Source organism: Callospermophilus lateralis, chromosome 19 (genome assembly GCF_048772815.1).
Source record: "Callospermophilus lateralis isolate mCalLat2 chromosome 19, mCalLat2.hap1, whole genome shotgun sequence".
NCBI classification, from domain to species: Eukaryota; Metazoa; Chordata; class Mammalia; order Rodentia; family Sciuridae; genus Callospermophilus; species Callospermophilus lateralis.
Genome location: NC_135323.1, coordinates 8,871,541 through 8,898,273, shown reverse-complemented (window position 1 = coordinate 8,898,273; position 26,733 = coordinate 8,871,541). Strand labels below are relative to the sequence as shown.

The following is a 26,733-nucleotide window of genomic DNA, read 5'->3' as shown; positions in this document are numbered from 1 at the left end:
TTCATAATGAAAAGAAAAGGAAAAGGAAACCTGCCCATGATGCTTTGCAGAATTTGGAAGTTTCAGAAACAAATAGCCTCTTGGGGAGTCCTGTCCTTGTGAGAACTCAGGATAGGAAGGGGCACATGCTCCCAGGAGGGTGAGAGGAGGCCGAGGGGTCAGTGTAGTTGGCAGCCATCATCCGCAGGACAGAGGGCAGCTGCCTTGGAAGCAGGATCCTGGAATCCACCATCATTACTTCCTCTTCGAGGGAGAAGAGCGACCCTGCAGTGCTTCTGGCCCACAAGTCCTCAGACACTGCAGTGGAGAGGCCCTCCCAGTTACCTCACTGGGCACTCTCGGTGACTGTCCCTCATGTAGCCAATTTCCCCCCTACCCCCCAGACTTGTCTCCCCTGCTCCATGAATCTCCATCAGCTGACCTGAAGCTCCCTGTATAATTTACTCATTCTGTCCTCTCCACCCATCTATCCATCAGACTCCATATCAAACCTTGGCATCTTCCTCCTCTCTAGGAGTAAAGCCTCACCTGCAGCCTTACATAGGCCCAATGCCCATGGGGGTCCAGCTACCATGCTGAGACACTCCAGGTAAGCATCCTGGGCCAGCTGTGGTCAGCAGCACTTGCCAGGACAGTTAACAAGCAAATGTAAGGGAATGCATGGTTGGGTACACCCCTGGTAGGTAGGACCCTCCAAGAAGATTGTGGGACAGTATGAAATCTAAGAAAGGCCAGCAAGAATTCCGATTTCTTCACATCCTGCCCAGAACTTATTTCATTTTTAAAAATTTTAAGTATTTATCTTCTGCTTGCTGCAGATGGAACCTAGGGCCCTGCACACACAATGCAGGTGCTCTCCCACTGAGCTGACCCCAACACTTGCCTTTTCAATTATGATCATCCTAGTAGGTGTAATGTGGTCTTTGTGATTTTGATTTACATGTTCCTCATAACTAATGATGTTGAGCATCTTTTCATGTACTTATTGGCCATCTGTCTTTAGTTTTTTATTTTTTATTTATTTATTTATTTTTTAAAGAGAGAGAGAGAGAGAGAGAGAATTTTTTAATATTTATTTTTTAGTTATTGGCGGACACAACATCTTTGTTTGTATGTGGTGCTGAGGATCGAACCCAGGCCGCAGGCATGCCAGGTGAGCGCGCTACCGCTGGAGCCACATCCCCAGCCCTGTCTTTAGTTTTTGAGCTGGGGATTGAACCCAGGATCTTGCTAAGTATGTGCTACCCACTGAACTTTACCCCAGCCCTGTCTCTACATTTTAAAGACAGCCAGAGAATGGGTTTTGTTTGCTACCTAAGACAGACACTCTCCACCTGAGACAGACCCAGAACAGTTTCCCTCATTGCTGGGTTAACAGGATCCTTGTTTTCTTAAAAGAAACAGAAACCAGAGACAAAGGGGGAAGAGGCTAGTACAGGCATCATGGTGGTGCATTCTGGGCCCCAGTTTGCAATTCTGAAGTGGTTAAGGACAGTACGGACTGAACTTCAAATGCAGGATGAGCTCCTGGGATGGCTGGGCCCCTATCTCCTAGATTCTGAGTCAGACTATGGCCACCGCCCCCTCTAAGGTCAGCAGGGGGTAGGAGTTGATAGCCCCTCACCCCCATCAGTCCCAGACTGCCCACTGTCACTCTGATAACAGACTCCACCCCCAGAACCCCTTTCCCTCTCCCAACCAATAGCCCAGCCAGACAGGGCCCCTGACTCTGTGCATATAAGGGGACCCTGGGGAGTAAGCATCACTAGGCTACTCCCAAGTGCACCCAGCTCCAGCACAGCCACCAACCCTCATTGCCATGTCTCTGACCAAGAGCGAAAGGGCCATCATCATGTCCATTTGGGACAAGATCTCCATGCAATCTGAGATCATCGGCACTGAGACTCTGGAGAGGTGAGTACCATACAGGGTGGCCTGAGTGACCAGGACAGAGGCCAGGGAGAGGTGGTAAGGAGAGGTCAGTGAGAAAGGGTGGGTAGCACGAGTTCCTGAGGAAGGGTCACTAGGAGTGTCAATAGGAGACAGTGTGAACTGCGATATGACTCAGTGGTAAAGTGCTTGCCTAGCATGTAAAAGGCCCTAGGTTCAATCCCCAGCACTGAAAAGAAAGAAAGAAAGGAAGGAAGAAAGGAAGGAAGAAAGAAAGAAAGGAAGGAAGAAAGGAAGGAAGGAAGGAAGGGAGGGAGGGAGGGAGGGAGGGAGGGAGGAGAAAGAGAGAGAGAGAAGAAGAAGAGGAGGAGGAGGAGGTGGAGGAGGAGGAGGAGGAGGAGAGGAGAGGAGGAGGGGAGGAGTGGGGAGGGGAGGGAGAGGGAGAGGGAGAGGGAGAGGGAGAGGGAGAGGGAGGGAGGACAAAGATGAAGATGAGTGGCAGTGAGGAGGGGGTTAGGGCCAGCCAGTTGAAGAGGAGGTGGGAGCTGAAGTCAGAGCTGTCTAAGTCCTCAGCAGCTCAAACATCTGTTGAATGAATGAATGAATGAATGATGAATGATGGACACTGAGGGAGAGGCAGTGTCTTGCCACACTGGAGCCTGGGCAATGGGAAAAATCAGCAATATCGACCTTTTGTTTTATTTTTGGCACAGGGGATTAAACCCAGGGACACTTAATCACTGAGCCACATCCCCAGCCCTTTTCATGTATAATTTTGAGACCGGGTCTCACAAAATTGCTTAGGGCTTAAATTGCTGAGGCTGGCTTTGAACTCATGATCCTCCTGCCTCAGCCTCCTGAGCCGCTGGGATTACAGGCGTGGGCCACCATTTCAGCAATGTGGATGGTTTTGCATTAATTTCTCAAAACACTGCGTTAAAATGTGATTTTCCTGAGTTTTGATTTGGGGGGGCACCCCTGATTTGATCCACTGCAAGTACTGGTTAGTCTCTGGTCTGACGCCTCCCCAGCTCACGCCCCACCCCCCCACCCCCGACCTTTCGGCAGGCTGTTCTCAAGCTTCCCGCAGACCAAGACCTACTTCCCGCACTTCGACCTGCACCCAGGGTCGTCACAGCTGCGCACGCACGGCTCCAAGGTGGTGGCCGCCATCGGCGATGCGGTCAAGAACATCGACAACATCGTCTGCGCCCTGACCAAGCTGAGCGAGCTGCACGCCTACATCCTGCGCGTGGACCCCGTCAACTTCAAGGTGGGCAAGTGGTCTGGGGTCCCGGTTGGGCGGGGCACCGGGGCGAGACCAAGCGCGGGCGGGGCCTGGACGGGGCACGCCCCGCCTACATCTACCAGAGCTTTACTTGCCCCGGCAGCTCCTGTCCCACTGTCTGCTGGTTACCCTGGCCGCGCACTTCCCTGGGGAATTTACGGCTGAGACCCACGCCGCCTGGGACAAGTTCCTGTCTATCTTGTCCTCCGTCCTCACTGAGAAATACCGTTGAGCACCGCCGCCGGGACCCCTCCCTTGTCCCTGAGCCCTCCCTCCCCCCCCCGCAACCCCCAATAAATTAGATGAGAATGGAACAACCTGGGTCCTGCATTCTTAGTGGAGGGGAGGAGGGGAGACGCTGGGGGATGCGTTGGGGCGTTGTAGGAATGCGGTCGACACTGGGGTCATCCTTGCCCAGAGGACAATCCCAGGGTAGTTTGGGGAAGGTCTTGGCCCAGAGCACTCCAGCACTGGGAGCACAGCATCCCGTGTGGTCTCCTCAGGTCGCACATGCATTTGCGACTCTCCCTGCCCTCCGAAACCGCCAAGAGATTATGGTTTTGCTTCGCATGGTGGGTGCGGGTCTGCACTCCTGATGTCCCAACATCCACCACCCTGGTGGCGGTGGACTTGAAGCCGTTCCCTCTCCCAAGCAGGGATCCGCATCTCTGTTCCTTTATGTCTCCTCTTCTCCCTACTGGAGGCTCCCTCTGCTGCAGACTTTGCCCTGCGCCAGTTTAGTCCCTCCCTCCGAGAATCTCATGGCATGGGGGTAGGAGTGGAAGTGGCCACAATTTGGCAGTGCAGGTTTGAACCTGGTTCACACTGACAAGGTGTGTGATCTGCACTTGCCCGAGCTCTCTGAGCCTCATGCATAAGATGGATTCACTAGATCTTTGATATAATTTTTGAGATCATAATGCAAGGTCTATGCCCAGCAGGCTCATGAACACCCTACACCCCAGCACTACATTTCAGACTCTGCAGCTTGCCTTTCCAAGGTGTGTGCTCATCCAAGACTGGTTTCCACACTCCCTGGCCAACTTAGGGAGGGCAAGAATCTTAGGGTCCAGCCTTTGCAGTGTTTCCCAAGCTGAGGATCCCTCTGTGAAGCAGCACAGTGCCAGGCCTGAAGAGAGATGCTGGAAGATGAGCCCTGGCTGTGGCTCTGTTTAGGCCCCCAAGAAGTCAGTGCCGAGGACCAGGGAGAGAAGGGAACTTGGAGGACTTGACCCACCATGGTCAAGTTCTAGGTCCCGGGGGAAGTCTACTGTGAAAGCAGCTGGCATTCCATTCTGGAAAGGATTGCTTTCTCCTTCCCATCCCAGCAAACAGGTACATCAAATGTGCCCTGGGTCTGGGCCACACCTGGGTACATTATGAGATTAGGGGAGGGTCTCAGGAACTCATGCTAAGAATCACAGGATGGGTGAAGTTGCAGTGCAGAAAGCCAGGTCTCTAAAGTAGCATGGAAATACAGCTAGGACCCACCCACCCCTATGCCCCTCCCATATGGGCACCTCCTAGTGGGGTTGCCAGCCAGTGAACTCAGCCCTGGGACATGAACCTTCACTAGGCTATAAAAGCTCTGACTTCTAGCAGAGCATAGAAGGGCACACCTGTAATCCACATGGCTTGGGAGGCTGAGGCAAGAGGATCGCAAGTGCAAAACCTACTCAGCAACTGAGCAAAGTCCTAAGCAACTTAGCAAGACCCTGTCTCTAAATAAAAATACAAAATAGGGCTGGGGATGTGGCTCAGTGGAGTGCAATCCTCAGTACCAAAAAAAAGAGAGAGAACCCAACGTTGCACTGTCTCCTGCTGACAAAGCCAACTCAGAGCTATCTGGGACAAGGTTGGCAGCCATAGTACAAGCATGGTGTGCATACCCTAGAGAATTGAGGACCCTTCTCCCATCGAGCCTCAGGTCCAATGCCTGCCCCATCGCCAACTCCTAACTGGCTGACTGCACTTCTCTGACCCCAACTCACATGCCACTTCAACCCACAGGTTGCTAAGGATCCTCCCACCACCAAGACCTGCTTCCTCCAATTTGATCTATCCTCTGGCTCTGCCCAGGTCAAGGCCTAGGTGAAATGGTGGCCAGCATGCTGGAGTTGGCCTAAGTGATCTGAGGGATGTGCATGCCCACCAGCTGGGTGTGGATCTGGTCAATCTCAATGTGACCACTAGGACATGATCTGGCAGCCACAGGCAACCTTGTCACAGGACAGAAAACTTATGGTTCACAGGATGTAGATGTCTGTGGCCTTCAGTCTCTACCACTGCCACAGTCTCTACCACCACTAATGGCACTTTCTCCACAGCTCCTGAACCACTGCCTGCTGGTGACCATGGCAACTCATCACCTGGAAGAATTCACCCCTGTGTGGATGCTGCTCAGATGATGCACATCCAGCCTGTGAAAAGCCTAGGATCAGGGGAGGTGGTGTGGGCTGGCCTTTGCCAGTGCTCAAGGGAGCCCAGCCCATGGCTAGGATGCTTGGACATCTGAGATGGCATTGAGCTCATGCACAGCAAATGCCAACAACCACCCACCCCAACTGGCAGGCTGATGCCAAGCAGAGGGCAGAGAGTGGGGAAAAGAACCTCTGACCCGCAGGTCCCTGTGTGGGTGAGGCCTGGCTGGCCAGGCCTGGCTGCTCACTCACCTGGTGCCAGCCAATAAGTGTAGCTAGGCTGGGCGGGTCCCAAACACCCGGGCCATAAAAAGCACTGCATTCTGTTGGTCCAGCACGCTTCTGGTTCTGACACAGACTCAGAAAGAAATCACCATGGTGCTGTCTCCTGCTGACAAGACCAATGTCAAGGCTGTTTGGGAGAAGATTGGCAGGCTTGACACGTACGGTTGGGAGGCACTGGACAGGTGAGTGTTCTCCTCTGCCCTGCTAGGTCCCCTGGTACAACACCCAGTGACCAACTGGCACCCTACCTGTTATGCCCCCACCCTCCTTGACTTCGCCCACCCACCACTTTCTCACTGAAGGATGTTCATGTCCTTCCCCACCACCAAGACCTACTTCGCCCACTTTGATCTGAGCCCTGGCTCTGCCCAGATCAAGCAACAAGGCAAGAAGGTGGCTGATGCTCTGGCCCTTGCTGCAGCCAACATGGACGACCTGCCTGGTGCCCTGTCCTCCCTGAGCGATCTGCATGCGCACAAGCTGCGTGTGGACCCCGTCAACTTCAAGGTGAGTGCTGGCACTGGACCGGGACAGGTGGGACAGGTGGGACAGGTGGACGGCTCAGGTGGCAGGGCACAGAACCTCACCTTTAGGTGAGGCATAGATGCCAGTGGCCTCTACCACCACGGACGGCCCTTCCTTTCTCCACAGCTCCTGACCCACTCCCTGCTGGTGACCCTCGCCACTAACTACCCAGAGGAATTCAACCCTGCGGTGCATGCCTCCCTGGACAAGTTCTTGGCCTCTGTGAGCACCGTGCTGACCTCCAAATACCGTTAAGCTAGAAACTTGATGGCCACACCCATCCATGCCAGCCTTGCCTCCCGGCCAGGCCTCCTCCCCTCCTGGCACCTGCACCTCTTGGCCTTTGAATAAAGTCTGAGCGGGTGGCAGCCTGTGTGCCCTGGTTCTCTGTGTCTGCTACATGCCAAGGTTGGGGTGGTTCTACTTATCTTGAACCAAGGACCCTTATGGGGAGGGGAGGGGTGCTGAGTTGGACCTACTCCAGAGAAGGCACTGAACCACGCCCCAGTCCTGAAAAGCGCCAGACCTCCCAGGGTCCCTCAGAGGGGACAGGGGAGGAGACTCCTACTGTCCACACCCTTTTCTGGAATGACCGATCCCCATTAAACATACAACCTAGGCCAAAACCAAAGGAGCTGGCCTCAATGGCACATGCCTGTAATCTGGAAGTTACTCTGGAGGCTGAGGCAGGAGGAGTATTGTAAGTTTGAGGCCAGTGTGAGCAACAGGGCAGGACCTTGTCTCAAAACACACATGCAAACAAAAGTAGGCTGCTCCAGATGCAAAAGCAGGTGCTGGAAAATCTGACTCCCACCAGAGGGTAGGTGTGCTAAAGTGAGTGTGCTGTTCCCAGCTGCCCTACCTCTGTCACAGTGACCCTCAGAGAGCAGGTCCACAGTCAGGCAAGGAGAGGGTGGGCTGGCTGGAGCAGACAGGGTGCCCTCGGGGAGCTTACTGGCAGAGCAGAGTGTTGCTCCCTCCCTGCAAATCCTGAGGCACAGTGACAGATCAGGTGTCCCCAGCCCAGTTCCCCCCTATACCCTGGCTCACTGTCACACATTCTCTGGCCCTGAGGCACTGAGCCATCCTGGGATCTCCCTGAGGATCTGCCCCTCCTGTTGTTGGCTGCGGTCAGGGATGCCCCTGGCCCAGATGCGGCATCTCAGGCTCCACACTGGGATCCTGAACACCATGCCTGGCTTCACTGCCCCAGGGTCTTCAGGCCAACTGCCAAAGTGAGCCTGCTCACACTGCACTGGGCAGAACTCGGAGGAGAGCAAGGACCCCATTCACCACTTTCTGGTCATGGGCCTCTTGGAACCGCTAGGGTGTCCCCTTTTTCCTCTCTCCCATTCACTCCTCTGCCTCTTAGCCAACCCATTTTTATTCAAACCTTGAAAATCCTTAAGGAATAAACTGACATCCATCAATGCTTTCTCTCTCTCTCTCTCTCTCTCTCTCTCTCACCCCCCCTGACTCCCCCCCCCCACAGCAACACACACAACATATACACACACGTTTTTTGCATTATCCAAAGCAGGGAACTAGACCCTCTACCCTGTCTCTCTACCTCACAGAAATCAAAGTGAACATCTGGGGACTGAGTTACGTGGCTTCCATCTGTACCAAGAGGACACTGGTTTGGCTGATCCCTCATGTTCCATCTTCCCTTCCTTCCTTCCTTCCTTCCTTCCTTCCTTCCTTCCTTCCTTCCTTCCTTCCTTTCTTTCAATGGGGTCTCCTAGTTTGCCCAGGATGGCCTTGAATTCCTGGGCTCAAGAGATGCTCCTGACTCAGCCTCCCAAGTATCTGGGAATACAGACATTCGTTATAAAGCCCAGCTTCATTCCAGTTTGCTGATCATTTCTCTTAACTTTCTGTAAAGATTTTTTGTCACCTGTTCTCATAAGTAATTTTTATTCTATTTTGGGGCTATTTATTTATTTTTTTTAAAGAGAGAGAGAGAGAATTTTAATATTTATTTATTTATTTATTTTTAGTTTTCAGCAGACACAACATCTTTGTTTGTATGTGGTGCTGAGGATCGAACCAGGGCCCCACGCATGCCAGGCGACCATGCTACCGCTTGAACCACATCCCCAGCACCTATATTGGGGTTTTTCAAAAATTTTTTTTAGTTGTACATGGACACAGACCTTTATTTTACTCATTTATTATTATTTTTTTTAATGTGGTGCTGAGGATAGAACCCAGTGCCTCACACATGCTAGGCAAGCACTCTACCACTGAGCTACAATCCCAGTCCCTAGTTTTTTCTTTCTTTGCAATACTGGGAATTGAACTCAGGAGTGCTCTGCCATGGAGCTACATCCTCAGCCTTTTGAAAAAATTTGAGACAGGGTCTTACTCAGTGACCCAGGCTGGCCTCTAACTTGTGATCTCCCCATTTCAGTCTCCAAGGAAGCTAGGATTGTAGACATGTCCCATGGTGCCTGGTATCTTTGTTTCTGTCACAGGACTGGGAATCAGACCCAGGGACTCATCCATGCTGAGCACAAACTATCACAGACTTCTATCCCAGCCCTTTTACTTTCTGCTTGGCGGGGCTTTTGTTGTTGGTTTGTTTCAGTTATGAGATGGGGTCTCACTGTGTTTCTAGGGTGCTCTCAAACTCCTGGGATCCAGTGATCTTCCCATCTCAGTTCCATCCCCCTGAGTAGCTGAGAATACAAGCATGTGCCACCACAACTGGCTCCCAGCCCTCTTTCTAATTTACACACGAGGGTTCTTTCCACCTGAAGAATGCAAGTCAAGTCCGATGCAGTGGCACACACCTGTAAATCCCAGCTGCTTGGGAGGATGAGGTAGGAGGATCACAGTTTGAGGCCAGCCTGGGCAACTTAGTGAGACCCTGTCTCAAAGGAACAGATAAAATGGGATGTAGCTCAGTGGTAGAGCACCTGGGTTCAACCCCCCATGCTGCCAAATAAATAAATAAAAATAAAACATGCAAAAGGTGCAAAAGAATGCAAATCTGACAGCTACTCTGATGCCTCAAGCCAGAGGATTGTTTGAGCTGGGGATTTGTGATCATCCTGGGCAACATAGAAAGACCTTGTCTCAAAGACAGAGAGAGAGAGAATATGTTAAGTGTTTGGCTGAAATATGTTCCACAGGCTAAGATTTGTCTTAAAGGGCTCCTGTAGGGCCAGGCTTGGTGGCACCCATCTATAATCTCAGCTACTTAGGAGGCTGAGGCAGGAGAATCCCAAGTTTGAATCCAGCATCAGCAAGTTAGGGGGACCCTGTCTCAAAATAACAACTAAAAAGGGCTAGAGATGTAGCTCAATGGTAGAACACCCCTAGGTTCAACCCCCAGTATGAGGTGGTTGAAGGCTCAGGTGGTGAAGAGGTTGGAGCAAGATGCAGAGAGAAGGTGGTCCCAGGTCTGGAGCAGGTGTCTTGGGTGCCTCTGAGTCCCCAGCATCTTATACTTCTCATCCTTCAGAGTCAGAACTAAGTGTGGGGCTGTGGGCAGAGTCAGGAAAGGTTGCAGGATCGGAAAGGGAAGGTGGGAAGAGCAGGGTCCTGGGGAACTGCTAAGGCAGGCCTAGCTCTGCCCTCTCTGGCCAAGGCAGTTTAGCCCTCACTAACCCCCAGACAACCAGGGCGGGCTTCTCTCCAGTAAGGGTCCTGAGGAAGGGACTGGCACAGCAGTGAGTGGAAGGGTGCCACCCAGGCCACTTCAGAACAAGTTCTTCCTCCGGGCCCAGGCCGGACACATGGGTGAACTCTCATCCCCTCTGCTCCTCAGTACCCTCCACCCACCACAAGCCCAAAGGACCATCACTTGTCACCAGCAAAGGGACGAGGGCAGGACCTGCTGGCACTCCAGTCCCTCTCACTGCTTCAGGGAGGTCCCTCGGTCTTCAGTCTAAAGCCTCTAGCCAGTCTCCCACTGGCTCCCCAACCTCTGCTCCATAGCCACAGGGACCTCCTCTCCCTGCCCCTGGAGGCAAGCCTCTGCCTCTCCTCCCAAGCCCCACCTCCAGTCTAGCCTCCACCAGGAATCCCACCCCAACCCTCAGGATGCTCAGGTCTTGCTCAGCCTGCACCTGTGCTTTTCACTGTAACCCCACTTAAAGCAAGTCTGGCACCATCTGGACAGCTGGGCTGTCACTGTGAACAAGAACCACTAGTCCAGTGGGGCAGAGGCTATCATTCGCCCAGCTGCACAGGGGCTGAGCAGAGGAGAGCCCCCACTGAGAGTCCATGACCTGGGGCCGCAGCAACCCCACCAGCTAAGGGAGCTGGAGCCTGGTGCGCCCTACTCAAGCGCTGCCAGTTTCGTGCATGGGTGCGTCTTCCTTCCTTGTGCCTGTCAGTCAGATGCAATGGCTATCTGTGGAAAGAGATGGGGCTGCTGAGGGCTGTTGCGGGGATGGTGGGCAGGGCACCTTTGTGGGGGGCACCTCTCTCTCTCCCGACTGGGAAAAGCTTCTCTTGCTTGCTTCCCAATTCACCGGTTATCCTGCTCAGGTGAGGCACATCTGTCGTGTGCTAAGCCTAGGATCAGGGGAGGTGGTGTGGGCTGGCCCTTGACAGTCCTCACAGGAGCCCTGCCCATGGCTAGGATGCTTGGACATCTGAGATGGCATTGAGCTCATGCACAGCAAATGCCAGCAACCACCCATCCCAACTGGCAGGCTGATGCCAAGCAGATGGCAGAGAGTGCAGAAAAGAACCTCTGACCCGCAGGCCCCTGTGTGGGTGAGGCCTGGCTGGCCAGGCCTGGGTGCTCACTCACCTGGTGCCAGCCAATAAGTGCGGCTGGGCTGGGCGGGTCCCAAACACCAGGGCTTAAAAGCGCTGCACTCTGTTGGTCCAGCACGCTTCTGGTTCTGACACGGACTCAGAAAGAAATCACCATGGTGCTGTCTCCTGCTGACAAAACCAATGTCAAGGCTGTTTGGGAGAAGATTGGCACTAATGGTGCTGCATATGGCACAGAGGCCCTGGACAGGTGGGTGCTCTCCTCTGCCCTGATAGGTCCCCCGTGTGCAACCCTGCCCAGTGACCAGCTGGCACCCTACCTGTTATGCCCCCACCCTCCTTGACTTCGCCCACCCACCACTTTCTCATTGCAGGATGTTCCTGTCCTTCCCCACCACCAAGACCTACTTCTCCCACTTTGATCTGAGCCCTGGCTCCGCCCAGATCCAGGGCCATGGCAAGAAGGTGGCTGATGCTCTAGCCCATGCTGCAGCCCACGTCGATGAGCTGACTGGCGCCCTGTCCTCCCTGAGCGATCTGCATGCGCACAAACTGCGTGTGGACCCAGTCAACTTCAAGGTGAGTCTGGCACTGGACCGGGACAGGAGGGACAGATGGAGGGCTCAGGTGGCAGGGCACAGAACCTCACCTTTAGGTGAGGCACAGATGCCAATGGCCTCTACCACCATGGACGGCCCTTCCTTTCTCCACAGCTCCTGAGTCACGCCCTGCTGGTGACCCTCGCTGCTAACCAACCAGAGGAATTCAACCCTGCGGTGCATGCCTCCCTGGACAAGTTCTTGGCCTCTGTGAGCACCGTGCTGACCTCCAAATACCGTTAAGCTAGAAACTTGATGGCCACACCCATCCATGCCAGCCTTGCCTCCCGGCCAGGCCTCCTCCCCTCCTGGCACCTGCACCTCTTGGCCTTTGAATAAAGTCTGAGCGGGTGGCAGCCTGTGTGCCCTGGTTCTCTGTGTCTGCTACATGCCAAGGTTGGGGTGGTTCTACTTATCTTGAACCAAGGACCCTTATGGGGAGGGGAGGGGTGCTGAGTTGGACCTACTCCAGAGAAGGCACTGAACCACGCCCCAGTCCTGAAAAGCGCCAGACCTCCCAGGGTCCCTCAGAGGGGACAGGGGAGGAGACTCCTACTGTCCACACCCTTTTCTGGAATGACCGATCCCCATTAAACATACAACCTAGGCCAAAACCAAAGGAGCTGGCCTCAATGGCACATGCCTGTAATCTGGAAGTTACTCTGGAGGCTGAGGCAGGAGGAGTATTGCAAGTTTGAGGCCAGTGTGAGCAACAGGGCAGGACCTTGTCTCAAAACACACATGCAAACAAAAGTAGGCTGCTCCAGATGCAAAAGCAGGTGCTGGAAAATCTGACTCCCACCAGAGGGTAGGTGTGCTAAAGTGAGTGTGCTGTTCCCAGCTGCCCTACCTCTGTCACAGTGACCCTCAGAGAGCAGGTCCACAGTCAGGCAAGGAGAGGGTGGGCTGGCTGGAGCAGACAGGGTGCCCTCGGGGAGCTTACTGGCAGAGCAGAGTGTTGCTCCCTCCCTGCAAATCCTGAGGCACAGTGACAGATCAGGTGTCCCCAGCCCAGTTCCCCCCTATACCCTGGCTCACTGTCACACATTCTCTGGCCCTGAGGCACTGAGCCATCCTGGGATCTCCCTGAGGATCTGCCCCTCCTGTTGTTGGCTGCGGTCAGGGATGCCCCTGGCCCAGATGCGGCATCTCAGGCTCCACACTGGGATCCTGATCACCATGCCTGGCTTCACTGCCCCAGGGTCTTCAGGCCAACTGCCAAAGTGAGCCTGCTCACACTGCACTGGGCAGAACTCGGAGGAGAGCAAGGACCCCATTCACCACTTTCTGGTCATGGGCCTCTTGGAACCGCTAGGGTGTCCCCTTTTTCCTCTCTCCCATTCACTCCTCTGCCTCTTAGCCAACCCATTTTTATTCAAACCTTGAAAATCCTTAAGGAATAAACTGACATCCATCAATGCTTTCTCTCTCTCTCTCTCTCTCTCTCTCTCTCACCCCCCCTGACTCCCCCCCCCCCACAGCAACACACACAACATATACACACACGTTTTTTGCATTATCCAAAGCAGGGAACTAGACCCTCTACCCTGTCTCTCTACCTCACAGAAATCAAAGTGAACATCTGGGGACTGAGTTACGTGGCTTCCATCTGTACCAAGAGGACACTGGTTTGGCTGATCCCTCATGTTCCATCTTCCCTTCCTTCCTTCCTTCCTTCCTTCCTTCCTTCCTTCCTTTCTTTCAATGGGGTCTCCTAGTTTGCCCAGGATGGCCTTGAATTCCTGGGCTCAAGAGATGCTCCTGACTCAGCCTCCCAAGTATCTGGGAATACAGACATTCGTTATAAAGCCCAGCTTCATTCCAGTTTGCTGATCATTTCTCTTAACTTTCTGTAAAGATTTTTTGTCACCTGTTCTCATAAGTAATTTTTATTCTATTTTGGGGCTATTTATTTATTTTTTTTAAAGAGAGAGAGAGAGAATTTTAATATTTATTTATTTATTTATTTTTAGTTTTCAGCAGACACAACATCTTTGTTTGTATGTGGTGCTGAGGATCGAACCAGGGCCCCACGCATGCCAGGCGACCATGCTACCGCTTGAACCACATCCCCAGCACCTATATTGGGGTTTTTCAAAAATTTTTTTTAGTTGTACATGGACACAGACCTTTATTTTACTCATTTATTATTATTTTTTTTAATGTGGTGCTGAGGATAGAACCCAGTGCCTCACACATGCTAGGCAAGCACTCTACCACTGAGCTACAATCCCAGTCCCTAGTTTTTTCTTTCTTTGCAATACTGGGAATTGAACTCAGGAGTGCTCTGCCATGGAGCTACATCCTCAGCCTTTTGAAAAAATTTGAGACAGGGTCTTACTCAGTGACCCAGGCTGGCCTCTAACTTGTGATCTCCCCATTTCAGTCTCCAAGGAAGCTAGGATTGTAGACATGTCCCATGGTGCCTGGTATCTTTGTTTCTGTCACAGGACTGGGAATCAGACCCAGGGACTCATCCATGCTGAGCACAAACTATCACAGACTTCTATCCCAGCCCTTTTACTTTCTGCTTGGCGGGGCTTTTGTTGTTGGTTTGTTTCAGTTATGAGATGGGGTCTCACTGTGTTTCTAGGGTGCTCTCAAACTCCTGGGATCCAGTGATCTTCCCATCTCAGTTCCATCCCCCTGAGTAGCTGAGAATACAAGCATGTGCCACCACAACTGGCTCCCAGCCCTCTTTCTAATTTACACACGAGGGTTCTTTCCACCTGAAGAATGCAAGTCAAGTCCGATGCAGTGGCACACACCTGTAAATCCCAGCTGCTTGGGAGGATGAGGTAGGAGGATCACAGTTTGAGGCCAGCCTGGGCAACTTAGTGAGACCCTGTCTCAAAGGAACAGATAAAATGGGATGTAGCTCAGTGGTAGAGCACCTGGGTTCAACCCCCCATGCTGCCAAATAAATAAATAAAAATAAAACATGCAAAAGGTGCAAAAGAATGCAAATCTGACAGCTACTCTGATGCCTCAAGCCAGAGGATTGTTTGAGCTGGGGATTTGTGATCATCCTGGGCAACATAGAAAGACCTTGTCTCAAAGACAGAGAGAGAGAGAATATGTTAAGTGTTTGGCTGAAATATGTTCCACAGGCTAAGATTTGTCTTAAAGGGCTCCTGTAGGGCCAGGCTTGGTGGCACCCATCTATAATCTCAGCTACTTAGGAGGCTGAGGCAGGAGAATCCCAAGTTTGAATCCAGCATCAGCAAGTTAGGGGGACCCTGTCTCAAAATAACAACTAAAAAGGGCTAGAGATGTAGCTCAATGGTAGAACACCCCTAGGTTCAACCCCCAGTATGAGGTGGGTGAAGGCTCAGGTGGTGAAGAGATTGGAGCAAGATGCAGAGAGAAGGTGGTCCCAGGTCTGGAGCAGGTGTCTTGGGTGCCTCTGAGTCCCCAGCATCTTATACTTCTCATCCTTCAGAGTCAGAACTAAGTGTGGGGCTGTGGGCAGAGTCAGGAAAGGTTGCAGGATCGGAAAGGGAAGGTGGGAAGAGCAGGGTCCTGGGGAACTGCTAAGGCAGGCCTAGCTCTGCCCTCTCTGGCCAAGGCAGTTTAGCCCTCACTAACCCCCAGACAACCAGGGCGGGCTTCTCTCCAGTAAGGGTTCTGAGGAAGGGACTGGCACAGCAGTGAGTGGAAGGGTGCCACCCAGGCCACTTCAGAACAAGTTCTTCCTCCGGGCCCAGGCCGGACACATGGGTGAACTCTCATCCCCTCTGCTCCTCAGTACCCTCCACCCACCACAAGCCCAAAGGACCATCACTTGTCACCAGCAAAGGGACGAGGGCAGGACCTGCTGGCACTCCAGTCCCTCTCACTGCTTCAGGGAGGTCCCTCGGTCTTCAGTCTAAAGCCTCTAGCCAGTCTCCCACTGGCTCCCCAACCTCTGCTCCATAGCCACAGGGACCTCCTCTCCCTGCCCCTGGAGGCAAGCCTCTGCCTCTCCTCCCAAGCCCCACCTCCAGTCTAGCCTCCACCAGGAATCCCACCCCAACCCTCAGGATGCTCAGGTCTTGCTCAGCCTGCACCTGTGCTTTTCACTGTAACCCCACTTAAAGCAAGTCTGGCACCATCTGGACAGCTGGGCTGTCACTGTGAACAAGAACCACTAGTCCAGTGGGGCAGAGGCTATCATTCGCCCAGCTGCACAGGGGCTGAGCAGAGGAGAGCCCCCACTGAGAGTCTATGACCTCGGGCCGCAGCAACCCCACCAGCTAAGGGAGCTGGAGCCTGGTGCGCCCTACTCAAGCGCTGCCAGTTTCGTGCATGGGTGCGTCTTCCTTCCTTGTGCCTGTCAGTCAGATGCAATGGCTATCTGTGGAAAGAGATGGGGCTGCTGAGGGCTGTTGCGGGGATGGTGGGCAGGGCACCTTTGTGGGGGGCACCTCTCTCTCTCCCGACTGGGAAAAGCTTCTCTTGCTTGCTTCCCAATTCACCGGTTATCCTGCTCAGGTGAGGCACATCTGTCGTGTGCTAAGCCTAGGATCAGGGGAGGTGGTGTGGGCTGGCCCTTGACAGTCCTCACAGGAGCCCTGCCCATGGCTAGGATGCTTGGACATCTGAGATGGCATTGAGCTCATGCACAGCAAATGCCAGCAACCACCCATCCCAACTGGCAGGCTGATGCCAAGCAGATGGCAGAGAGTGCAGAAAAGAACCTCTGACCCGCAGGCCCCTGTGTGGGTGAGGCCTGGCTGGCCAGGCCTGGGTGCTCACTCACCTGGTGCCAGCCAATAAGTGCGGCTGGGCTGGGCGGGTCCCAAACACCAGGGCTTAAAAGCGCTGCACTCTGTTGGTCCAGCACGCTTCTGGTTCTGACACGGACTCAGAAAGAAATCACCATGGTGCTGTCTCCTGCTGACAAAACCAATGTCAAGGCTGTTTGGGAGAAGATTGGCACTAATGGTGCTGCATATGGCACAGAGGCCCTGGACAGGTGGGTGCTCTCCTCTGCCCTGATAGGTCCCCCGTGTGCAACCCTGCCCAGTGACCAGCTGGCACCCTACCTGTTATGCCCCCACCCTCCTTGACTTCGCCCACCCACCACTTTCTCATTGCAGGATGTTCCTGTCCTTCCCCACCACCAAGACCTACTTCTCCCACTTTGATCTGAGCCCTGGCTCCGCCCAGATCCAGGGCCATGGCAAGAAGGTGGCTGATGCTCTAGCCCATGCTGCAGCCCACGTCGATGAGCTGACTGGCGCCCTGTCCTCCCTGAGCGATCTGCATGCGCACAAACTGCGTGTGGACCCAGTCAACTTCAAGGTGAGTCTGGCACTGGACCGGGACAGGAGGGACAGATGGAGGGCTCAGGTGGCAGGGCACAGAACCTCACCTTTAGGTGAGGCACAGATGCCAATGGCCTCTACCACCATGGACGGCCCTTCCTTTCTCCACAGCTCCTGAGTCACGCCCTGCTGGTGACCCTCGCTGCTAACCAACCAGAGGAATTCAACCCTGCGGTGCATGCCTCCCTGGACAAGTTCTTGGCCTCTGTGAGCACCGTGCTGACCTCCAAATACCGTTAAGCTAGAAACTTGATGGCCACACCCATCCATGCCAGCCTTGCCTCCCGGCCAGGCCTCCTCCCCTCCTGGCACCTGCACCTCTTGGCCTTTGAATAAAGTCTGAGCGGGTGGCAGCCTGTGTGCCCTGGTTCTCTGTGTCTGCTACATGCCAAGGTTGGGGTGGTTCTACTTATCTTGAACCAAGGACCCTTATGGGGAGGGGAGGGGTGCTGAGTTGGACCTACTCCAGAGAAGGCACTGAACCACGCCCCAGTCCTGAAAAGCGCCAGACCTCCCAGGGTCCCTCAGAGGGGACAGGGGAGGAGACTCCTACTGTCCACACCCTTTTCTGGAATGACCGATCCCCATTAAACATACAACCTAGGCCAAAACCAAAGGAGCTGGCCTCAATGGCACATGCCTGTAATCTGGAAGTTACTCTGGAGGCTGAGGCAGGAGGAGTATTGCAAGTTTGAGGCCAGTGTGAGCAACAGGGCAGGACCTTGTCTCAAAACACACATGCAAACAAAAGTAGGCTGCTCCAGATGCAAAAGCAGGTGCTGGAAAATCTGACTCCCACCAGAGGGTAGGTGTGCTAAAGTGAGTGTGCTGTTCCCAGCTGCCCTACCTCTGTCACAGTGACCCTCAGAGAGCAGGTCCACAGTCAGGCAAGGAGAGGGTGGGCTGGCTGGAGCAGACAGGGTGCCCTCGGGGAGCTTACTGGCAGAGCAGAGTGTTGCTCCCTCCCTGCAAATCCTGAGGCACAGTGACAGATCAGGTGTCCCCAGCCCAGTTCCCCCCTATACCCTGGCTCACTGTCACACATTCTCTGGCCCTGAGGCACTGAGCCATCCTGGGATCTCCCTGAGGATCTGCCCCTCCTGTTGTTGGCTGCGGTCAGGGATGCCCCTGGCCCAGATGCGGCATCTCAGGCTCCACACTGGGATCCTGATCACCATGCCTGGCTTCACTGCCCCAGGGTCTTCAGGCCAACTGCCAAAGTGAGCCTGCTCACACTGCACTGGGCAGAACTCGGAGGAGAGCAAGGACCCCATTCACCACTTTCTGGTCATGGGCCTCTTGGAACCGCTAGGGTGTCCCCTTTTTCCTCTCTCCCATTCACTCCTCTGCCTCTTAGCCAACCCATTTTTTTTCTGTCTTTTTTTTCTTAATTTTTTATTATTATTTTTTATTGGTTGTTCAAAACATTACAAAGCTCTTGACATATTTCATACATTAGATTCAAGTGTAGCCAACCCATTTTTATTCAAACCTTGAAAGTGCTCAAGGAATAAACTAACATCCATCAATGCTTTCTCTCTCTCTCTCTCTCCTCCCCCCCGCCCCCCACCCCGCGGCCACACACACTTTTTTCCATTATCCAAAGCAGGGAAACAGATCCTCTACCCTGTCTACCTCACAAAAATCAAAGTGAACATCTGGGGACTGAGTTAGGTGGCTTCCATCTATACCAAGAGGACACTGGTATGGCTGATCCCTCATGTTTGTCTTTCTTTCTTTCTTTCTTTCTTTCTTTCTTTCTTTCTTTCTTTCTTTCATTCTTTCGATGGGGTCTCCTAGTTTGCCCAGAATGGCCTTGAATTCCTGGACTCAAGAGATGCTCCTGAGCCTCCCAAGTATCTGGGAATACAGACATTCATCTTAAAGCCCAATTCATTCCAGTTTGATGATCATTTCTCTTAACTTTCTATAAAGATTTTTTGTCACCTGTTCTCATAAGGAGTTTTTATTTTATTTTGAGTTTTTTTTTTTAATTTTTTTTAGTTGTACATGGACAAGAACTTTATTTTATTACTTTATTATTATTATTTTTTTAATGTGGTGCTGAGGATAGAACCCAGTGCCTCACACATGCTAGGCAAGCACTCTACCACTGAGCTACAATCCCAGTCCCTAGTTTTTTCTTTCTTTGCAATACTGGGAATTGAACTCAGGAGTGCTCTGCCATGGAGCTACATCCTCAGTCTTTTGAAAAAATTTGAGACAGGGTCTTACTCAGTGACCCAGGCTGGCCTCTAACTTGTGATCTCCCCACTTCAGTCTCCAAGGAAGCTAGGATTGTAGACATGTCCCATGGTGCCTGGTATCTTTGTTTCTGTCACAGGACTGGGAATCAGACCCAGGGACTCATCCATGCTGAGCACAACTATCACAGATTTCTATCCCAGCCCTTTTACTTTCTGCTTGGCGGGGCTTTTGTTGTTGGTTTGTTTCAGTTATGAGATGGGGTCTCACTGTGTTTCTAGGGTGCTCTCAAACTCCTGGGATCCAGTGATCTTCCCATCTCAGTTCCATCCCCCTGAGTAGCTGAGAATACAAGCATGTGCCACCACAACTGGCTCCCAGCCCTCTTTCTTATTTACACACAAGGGCTCTTTCCACATGAAGAATGCAAGTCAAGTCCGATGCAGTGGCACACACCTGTAAATCCCAGCTTCTTGGGAGGATGAGGTAGGAGGATCACAGTTTGAGGCCAGCCTGGGCAACTTAGTGAGACCCTGTCTCAAAGGAACAGATAAAATGGGATGTAGCTCAGTGGTAGAGCACCTGGGTTCAACCCCCCATGCTGCCAAATAAATAAATAAAAAATAAAACATGCAAAAGGTGCAAAAGAATGCAAATCTGACAGCTACTCTGATGCCTCAAGCCAGAGGATTGCTTGAGCTGGGGATTTGTGATCATCCTGGGCAACATAGAAAGACCTTGTCTCAAAGACAGAGAGAGAGAGAATATGTTAAGTGTTTGGCTGAAATATGTTCCACAGGCTAAGATTTGTCTTAAAGGGCTCCTGTAGGGCCAGGCTTGGTGGCACCCATCTATAATCTCAGCTACTTAGGAGGCTGAGGCAGGAGAATCCCAAGTTTGAATCCAGCATCAGCAAGTTAGGGGGACCCTGTCTCAAAATAACAACTAAAAAGGGCTAGAGATGTAGCTCAATGGTAGAACACCCCTAGGTTCAACCCCCAGTATGAGGTGGGTGAAGGCTCAGGTGGTGAAGAGATTGGAGCAAGATGCAGAGAGAAGGTGGTCCCAGGTCTGGAGCAGGTGTCTTGGGTGCCTCTGAGTCCCCAGCATCTTATACTTCTCATCCTTCAGAGTCAGAACTAAGTGTGGGGCTGTGGGCAGAGTCAGGAAAGGTTGCAGGGTCGGAAAGGGAAGGTGGGAAGAGCAGGGTCCTGGGGAACTGCTAAGGCAGGCCTAGCTCTGCCCTCTCTGGCCAAGGCAGTTTAGCCCTCACTAACCCCCAGACAACCAGGGCGAGCTTCTCTCCAGTAAGGGTTCTGAGGAAGGGACTGGCACAGCAGTGAGTGGAAGGGTGCCACCCAGGCCACTTCAGAACAAGTTCTTCCTCCGGGCCCAGGCCGGACACATGGGTGAACTCTCATCCCCTCTGCTCCTCAGTACCCTCCACCCACCACAAGCCCAAAGGACCATCACTTGTCACCAGCAAAGGGACGAGGGCAGGACCTGCTGGCACTCCAGTCCCTCTCACTGCTTCAGGGAGGTCCCTCGGTCTTCAGTCTAAAGCCTCTAGCCAGTCTCCCACTGGCTCCCCAACCTCTGCTCCATAGCCACAGGGACCTCCTCTCCCTGCCCCTGGAGGCAAGCCTCTGCCTCTCCTCCCAAGCCCCACCTCCAGTCTAGCCTCCACCAGGAATCCCACCCCAACCCTCAGGATGCTCAGGTCTTGCTCAGCCTGCACCTGTGCTTTTCACTGTAACCCCACTTAAAGCAAGTCTGGCACCATCTGGACAGCTGGGCTGTCACTGTGAACAAGAACCACTAGTCCAGTGGGGCAGAGGCTATCATTCGCCCAGCTGCACAGGGGCTGAGCAGAGGAGAGCCCCCACTGAGAGTTCATGACCTGGGGCCGCAGCAACCCCACCAGCTAAGGGAGCTGGAGCCTGGTGCGCCCTACTCAAGCGCTGCCAGTTTCGTGCATGGGTGCATCTTCCTTCCTTGTGCCTGTCAGTCAGATGCAATGGCTATCTGTGGAAAGAGATGGGGCTGCTGAGGGCTGTTGCGGGGATGGTGGGCAGGGCACCTTTGTGGGGGGCACCTCTCTCTCTCCCGACTGGGAAAAGCTTCTCTTGCTTGCTTCCCAATTCACCGGTTATCCTGCTCAGGTGAGGCACATCTGTCGTGTGCTAAGCCTAGGATCAGGGGAGATGTTGTGGGCTGGCCCTTGTCGGTGCTCACAGGAGTCCAGCCCACGGCTAGGATCATCGGGCATCCGAAATGGCACTGAACTCGTCCGCTGCAAGAACCCCAAAGGGCAGCTAGGGCCTAGCATGCCGCTTCCCTGAGGGCGGCTGGGAGTGAGGGAAAAAACCCCGCGTTGGTCCCAGTGCGGGTGAGGCCCAGCTGGCTGGACGCGCCAGTCTGCCCCCTGCTGGCCAGGCCTGGGTGCTCACTCACTCGGTGCCAGCCAATAAGCGAGGCTGGGCTGGGCGGGTCCCAAATACCTGGGCCATAAAAGCGCTGCGCTCTGTTGGTCCAGCACGCTTCTGGTTCTGACACAGACTCAGAAAGAAATCACCATGGTGCTGTCTCCTGCTGACAAGACCAACGTCAAGGCTGCCTGGGAGAAGATTGGCGGCCACGGTGCTGCATATGGTGCGGAGGCCCTGGAGAGGTGAGCGCCCTCCTCTGCCCTGCTGGGTCCCGGGGTTCAACACCCGCCTCAGTGACCAGCTGGCACCCTACCTGTTATGCCCCCATCCTCCTCCTCGACTTCGCCCACATGCTGCTTTCTCCTCGCAGGATGTTCCTGTCCTTCCCCACCACCAAGACCTACTTCCCCCACTTTGACCTGAGCCACGGCTCCGCCCAGATTCAGGGCCATGGCAAGAAGGTGGCCGATGCGCTGGCCAACGCAGCGGCCCACGTTGACGACTTGCCCGGCGCCCTGTCCGCTCTGAGCGATCTGCACGCGCACAAGCTGCGTGTGGACCCGGTCAACTTCAAGGTGAGCACTGGGGCCGGGAAAGGCCGGGAGGGATGGGCGGAGGGCGCAGATGGCAATGTGGCAGGGCAGAACGTTAGGTGGAACACAGATGGCAGTGCCTCTATTGCCACTGACGGCCCTTCCTCTCTCCACAGCTCCTGAGCCACTGCCTGCTGGTGACCCTGGCTGCTCACCACCCGGCCGAATTCACCCCTGCTGTGCATGCCTCCCTGGACAAGTTTTTGGCCTCTGTGAGCACCGTGCTGACCTCCAAATACCGTTAAATTGGAGCCCCAGCGGGCCTTGCCCATCCATGCCCGTCAGGCCTCCTAGCCAGTTCCTCCTCCCCTCCTTGCACCTGCACCTCTTGGTCTTTGAATAAAGTCTGAGTGTGCGGCAGTCTGTGTACCCTGGGTTCTTTGTGTGCGCCTAGATCCCAAGATTGGGGGTTGGTGTTCTTGGGAACACATCAAAGACCTCTATGTATCTGGAGAGGACAAGAAAAGTTAAGGGAGGGAGGGACAGAAAGAAGCCGGGTTTGGAACCAGTTCTGGTGGCTGCCCAGAATTCGCTGGACACCCCTCCACCCAGCAGAGCTGTGCTGTAGTTCCTCCAGGCATTTCATTCCAGGGCCTTGAAGATTTAACACAAGTTGGCGGCAATACTTACTGCCTTTGCTCCTCCTCTTCATATTTTATCACACATGCACACACAATTACCCTCAAATGGCCCAGCAAGCTGGGCAATGTGGTACATGCTGATAATTCCAGCTATCCAGCAGGCAGATGCAGGAGGACTCTGTTGGAGGACAGACTGAGCAATTTATCAAGAATCTGCCTCAAAACAAATATAAACAAAAATGGCTGGGAGTTAGGCTTAGAGCACTTGTCTTACATAGGGTTGAGGGAAATTGGCCCAGCTCTCCCAGGGACCCTCCCAGAGAAGGGTGGTGGTGGTGAGGAAGCCACACTTCCTCAGAGTAACACTGAATCCTCTCGCTTCAGAGATCAGTCTCCTTAAAACCCCCAAATTCTCTACACAGTTCTGATAAGTTTAAGGGTGAGCAGGAATTGCAGATGCCATACCATTTTCTGGAGCTACCAACCCAGGATGTCCATTCTATGAATACTGTAGTCCTGGGGCCATGAAAGTCAGGAGACTCAACCTCTGGGCCCAGCCCCATGTCCACTCAGCTGCCCCATGTCATTGGGTGCTCCTGTCCCAGTGGAGCGGTAGAAAGAAGATCCAGAGCTAGGGAGACCTGGCTGACCTACCCCACATACTTCCTCCTAGCAGAGCAGGCCCAGGGCATGGGTATCAGAGGGAAGGCTTGAGGGCCATCTGGCCCCAGCCCTCCACTTAAAAACATTGTTCATGGGGCTCAGTGGTAGAGCCCTTGTCTAGCATGCGTGAGGCACTGGGTTTGATCTTCAGCACCACATAAAAATAAATAAAATTGAGGTATTGTGTCCATCTACAACTAAAATATTAAGAAACAACAACAACAACAACAACAACAAACCGGTCTGGGGATGTGGCTCAATTGGTAGCGCACTCGCCTAGAGTGTGTGAGGCACTGGGTTCAGTTCTCAGCACCACATAAATGTGAAATAAAGATACTGTGTCCACCTAAAAACTAAAGAAATAAATATTTAAAAAACAAAACAAAACCCTCTTTCTGCCCTAAGCCCAAGACTCATCCTTACTATACCCTTTGACTCAGTAGAATTCCAGGTAGGAGCCATCTTTGTTTTCGTACTGGGGATTGAACTCAGGAGTGCTCAACCACTGAGCCACATCTCCAGCCCTATTTTGTATTTTATTTAGAGGCAGGGTCTGAGTTGCTTATCGCCTTGCTTTTGCTGAGGCTAACTTTTAACTTGTGATCTTCCTGCCTTGGCTTCCCGAGCCGCTGGGATTACAGGCATGCCCCACTGCGCTGGATGATGGATGGGCCCAGGCACAGCTCCATCTTTGATATTTTGTTTTATCATGGAGGCCTCAGCTACGGTGGAAACACAACAAATGTACATCAGTGGACACATGTGCACACAAAATGTGGCTTAAAATTCAGGCATAAAAAGAAATGAAATTTGCAGGATGTGGACAAATTGTGAAAACATTATGCTGAGTGAAAGAAGCCAGACCCTGAAGACTACATATCATATAATCTCATTTATATGATATGTAAATCATATGATATATAAAATATGATATATAAATCCCAGTTATTTGGGAGGCTGAGGAAGAAGGATCACAAGTTCTAAGCCAACCTGGGCAACTTAGCAAGATCCTGTTTCAAAATAAAAAATATAAGGGCTGGGAATGTAGTTCAGTGGTAAAGCACCATTGTATTGAATAAGGAGGAGGAGGAGGAGAACAAGGAAGGGAGAGGAAGGGGAGGGAGAAGGCCAGCTATCCTATAAGCAGAATAAGCAGGTCTGTGGGGAAAGAAGCAGATTGCTGGTAACCAGGAGCTAAAAGAAGGGGATTGGGCAGTTAGTGCTAATGGCTGAGTTTCTGTTTGGCATGATGAAAAACCTCTGAAACTAGACATTAGTGATGGCTGCACAATTCTGTGAATGTTCTAAATGTCATTGAATTATACACTGTTAAGATGAATTTAATGGTAAATTATGTGAAGTCTAATTTTGAGGGGAGGGGAGAGACTTCAGATTGAATCTAGGAGTGCTCTCTACCATTGAGCTACATTCCCTGTCTTTTTTACTGTTTGTTTTGAGACAGAGATTTGTTAAGTTGCTCAGGCTAGACTCAATTCAACCCAATTCCCAGTAATGCATTAAAAATATTTAAAAAGGGGGCTGGGGATGTGGCTCAAGCGGTAACATGCTCGCCTGGCATGCGTGCGGCCTGGGTTCAATACTCAGCACCACATACAAAACAAAGATGTTGTGTCCGCCAATAACTAAAAAATAAATATTAAAATTCTCTCTCTCTCTCCCCCTCTCACTCTCTCTTTAAAAAAAAAAATATTTAAAAAGGTGTGATGTGTGTTAGGGCTGGGGTTGTAGCTCAGTGGCAGAGTACTTGTCTAGTCTAGTATGTGTGAGGCACTGAGTTCGATCCTCAGCACCACATATAAATAAATAAAAAATAAAGGTACATCAACAAATAAAAAATATTTAGGCGGGGGGAAAGGTGTGATATCGGCTGGGGATGTGGCTCAAGCGGTAGCGCGGTCGCCTGGCATGCGTGCGGCCCTGGTTCGATCCTCAACACCACATACAAACAAAGATGCTGTGTCTGCCGAAAACTAAAAAATAAATATTAAAAAAAAAAAAAAAAGAAAAAGGTGTGATATGGAATCTGGCAGAATATGCTGAATAGGTATTTACTATTATTATTTGGACACAAACCAGGCACCTAATAAATGTTCATTGTTCTGAAAGTAACATCTACTATCAGCCAGGCACCTGGCATTTGCTATCCATTTAATTCTCATGACAAAGCTAAGAAACGACTTATCCTCATTTCATACAATAAATTAGTAGACAGACTGAGGAAGGTGTCCCAATAGATACGGGAGGTAGGGGACACGCCAAAACACAGGCTGAAACTCAAGTGTTATCTGGGCATTACCTTCCACATAGCAAACTCTTTAACATATGGGGCCTCGGGGTTCAGGGAGACTGAGGGTAGCAGTCTGAGCACAGTGGAGACCCTCTGAGACCCGGGACCACAGGTCAGCGCGAAGGCTCAAGGCGCCCCCTGGAGGCCACGCAGAAGTCCTCCAAAGGTGCCGGCGCGGGCGCAGGCTGGGCGCCGGCTGGGCGCAAAGTGCTCGGCGGGAGAGACAGAATGGCGCTGTCAGCCAGGGACCGGGCGATGGTGCGCGCGCTGTGGAAGAAGCTGGGCGACAACGTTGGCGTCTACACGACCGAAGCCCTGGAGAGGTACGAACCGGGCGGAGGGACCCCTCTCCTACCCGCTGCTCGACCCACTTCGGAGACGCGCACTCACACTCCGTTCCCCGCAGGACCTTCCTGGCCTTCCCTGGCACCAAAACGTACTTCCCTCATTTGGACCTGAGTCCCGGCTCCGCCCAAGTTAAAGCTCACGGCCAAAAGGTGGCTGACGCGCTGACCCTTGCCGTAGATCAGCTGGACGACCTGCCGGGCGCCTTGGCCTCTCTGAGCGACTTGCACGCACACAAGCTGCGTGTGGACCCAGCCAACTTCCAGGTGAGCGTGCAGGCCAGGCGGGACCCAGCGTCGCCGGGGGAGGGGTCCCACCAGGGAAGGGTGTGGATGATGGATGGGCTCAGGCACAGCTCCATCTGCCCGCAGCTCCTGTGCCACTGTCTGCTGGTGACCCTCGCCCGGCACTATCCCGGGGACTTCAGCCCCACCATGCAGGCCTCACTAGACAAGTTTCTGAGCCATGTGACCTCCACGCTGGTCTCCAAGTATCGCTGAAATCCGGTGGGTCATCTGGGGGCCTCCAGGAGTTCCCTTTCCCAAGGACCCCGCCTTGA

At 52.9% G+C, this 26,733-nt stretch overlaps 6 protein-coding genes across 6 annotated transcripts; all 6 read left to right on the top strand.

The window, feature by feature from the left end:
• The first annotated feature begins 1,819 nt into the window (after nucleotides 1-1,819).
• On the top strand, nucleotides 1,820-3,410 carry Hbz (hemoglobin subunit zeta). The gene is made up of 3 exons (XM_076839877.1): nucleotides 1,820-1,914; nucleotides 2,959-3,163; nucleotides 3,282-3,410. Exons 1-3 carry the CDS (start codon nucleotides 1,820-1,822, stop codon nucleotides 3,408-3,410), a joined length of 429 nt encoding a protein of 142 aa, XP_076695992.1.
• Nucleotides 3,411-5,973: 2,563 nt separating this feature from the next.
• On the top strand, nucleotides 5,974-6,724 carry LOC143384763 (hemoglobin subunit alpha-like). The gene is made up of 3 exons (XM_076839876.2): nucleotides 5,974-6,065; nucleotides 6,186-6,390; nucleotides 6,535-6,724. The coding sequence occupies exons 1-3, from the start codon at nucleotides 5,974-5,976 to the stop codon at nucleotides 6,661-6,663; spliced, it is 426 nt and encodes a 141-aa protein (XP_076695991.2). The 3' UTR covers nucleotides 6,664-6,724.
• A 4,556-nt stretch (nucleotides 6,725-11,280) lies between these two features.
• Nucleotides 11,281-12,057, top strand: LOC143638275 (hemoglobin subunit alpha-like). The gene is made up of 3 exons (XM_077106008.1): nucleotides 11,281-11,392; nucleotides 11,517-11,721; nucleotides 11,856-12,057. Exons 1-3 carry the CDS (start codon nucleotides 11,298-11,300, stop codon nucleotides 11,982-11,984), a joined length of 429 nt encoding a protein of 142 aa, XP_076962123.1. The 5' UTR covers nucleotides 11,281-11,297; the 3' UTR covers nucleotides 11,985-12,057.
• A 4,529-nt stretch (nucleotides 12,058-16,586) lies between these two features.
• On the top strand, nucleotides 16,587-17,363 carry LOC143384993 (hemoglobin subunit alpha-like). Its single transcript, XM_076840191.1, has 3 exons — nucleotides 16,587-16,698; nucleotides 16,823-17,027; nucleotides 17,162-17,363. Exons 1-3 carry the CDS (start codon nucleotides 16,604-16,606, stop codon nucleotides 17,288-17,290), a joined length of 429 nt encoding a protein of 142 aa, XP_076696306.1. The 5' UTR covers nucleotides 16,587-16,603; the 3' UTR covers nucleotides 17,291-17,363.
• A 4,445-nt stretch (nucleotides 17,364-21,808) lies between these two features.
• Nucleotides 21,809-22,637, top strand: LOC143384821 (hemoglobin subunit alpha). The gene is made up of 3 exons (XM_076839989.1): nucleotides 21,809-21,926; nucleotides 22,055-22,259; nucleotides 22,394-22,637. The coding sequence occupies exons 1-3, from the start codon at nucleotides 21,832-21,834 to the stop codon at nucleotides 22,520-22,522; spliced, it is 429 nt and encodes a 142-aa protein (XP_076696104.1). The 5' UTR covers nucleotides 21,809-21,831; the 3' UTR covers nucleotides 22,523-22,637.
• Nucleotides 22,638-26,057: 3,420 nt separating this feature from the next.
• On the top strand, nucleotides 26,058-26,674 carry Hbq1 (hemoglobin subunit theta 1). Its single transcript, XM_076840255.1, has 3 exons — nucleotides 26,058-26,152; nucleotides 26,236-26,440; nucleotides 26,546-26,674. Exons 1-3 carry the CDS (start codon nucleotides 26,058-26,060, stop codon nucleotides 26,672-26,674), a joined length of 429 nt encoding a protein of 142 aa, XP_076696370.1.
• The last annotated feature ends 59 nt before the right edge of the window (nucleotides 26,675-26,733 follow it).

Excerpts from the sequence above, each read along its gene's own strand:
- Hbz (XM_076839877.1), top strand. The coding sequence starts at position 1,820 with ATGTCTCTGACCAAGAGCGAAAGGGCCATCATCATGTCCATTTGGGAC. Across the intron at positions 1,915-2,958 it reads GGCACTGAGACTCTGGAGAG|GCTGTTCTCAAGCTTCCCGC; the intron begins GTGAGTACCATA and ends ACCTTTCGGCAG. Across the intron at positions 3,164-3,281 it reads TGGACCCCGTCAACTTCAAG|CTCCTGTCCCACTGTCTGCT; the intron begins GTGGGCAAGTGG and ends TTGCCCCGGCAG.
- LOC143384763 (XM_076839876.2), top strand. The coding sequence starts at position 5,974 with ATGGTGCTGTCTCCTGCTGACAAGACCAATGTCAAGGCTGTTTGGGAG. Across the intron at positions 6,066-6,185 it reads GGTTGGGAGGCACTGGACAG|GATGTTCATGTCCTTCCCCA; the intron begins GTGAGTGTTCTC and ends TTCTCACTGAAG. Across the intron at positions 6,391-6,534 it reads TGGACCCCGTCAACTTCAAG|CTCCTGACCCACTCCCTGCT; the intron begins GTGAGTGCTGGC and ends CTTTCTCCACAG.
- LOC143638275 (XM_077106008.1), top strand. The coding sequence starts at position 11,298 with ATGGTGCTGTCTCCTGCTGACAAAACCAATGTCAAGGCTGTTTGGGAG. Across the intron at positions 11,393-11,516 it reads GGCACAGAGGCCCTGGACAG|GATGTTCCTGTCCTTCCCCA; the intron begins GTGGGTGCTCTC and ends TTCTCATTGCAG. Across the intron at positions 11,722-11,855 it reads TGGACCCAGTCAACTTCAAG|CTCCTGAGTCACGCCCTGCT; the intron begins GTGAGTCTGGCA and ends CTTTCTCCACAG.
- LOC143384993 (XM_076840191.1), top strand. The coding sequence starts at position 16,604 with ATGGTGCTGTCTCCTGCTGACAAAACCAATGTCAAGGCTGTTTGGGAG. Across the intron at positions 16,699-16,822 it reads GGCACAGAGGCCCTGGACAG|GATGTTCCTGTCCTTCCCCA; the intron begins GTGGGTGCTCTC and ends TTCTCATTGCAG. Across the intron at positions 17,028-17,161 it reads TGGACCCAGTCAACTTCAAG|CTCCTGAGTCACGCCCTGCT; the intron begins GTGAGTCTGGCA and ends CTTTCTCCACAG.
- LOC143384821 (XM_076839989.1), top strand. The coding sequence starts at position 21,832 with ATGGTGCTGTCTCCTGCTGACAAGACCAACGTCAAGGCTGCCTGGGAG. Across the intron at positions 21,927-22,054 it reads GGTGCGGAGGCCCTGGAGAG|GATGTTCCTGTCCTTCCCCA; the intron begins GTGAGCGCCCTC and ends TTCTCCTCGCAG. Across the intron at positions 22,260-22,393 it reads TGGACCCGGTCAACTTCAAG|CTCCTGAGCCACTGCCTGCT; the intron begins GTGAGCACTGGG and ends CTCTCTCCACAG.
- Hbq1 (XM_076840255.1), top strand. The coding sequence starts at position 26,058 with ATGGCGCTGTCAGCCAGGGACCGGGCGATGGTGCGCGCGCTGTGGAAG. Across the intron at positions 26,153-26,235 it reads ACGACCGAAGCCCTGGAGAG|GACCTTCCTGGCCTTCCCTG; the intron begins GTACGAACCGGG and ends CGTTCCCCGCAG. Across the intron at positions 26,441-26,545 it reads TGGACCCAGCCAACTTCCAG|CTCCTGTGCCACTGTCTGCT; the intron begins GTGAGCGTGCAG and ends ATCTGCCCGCAG.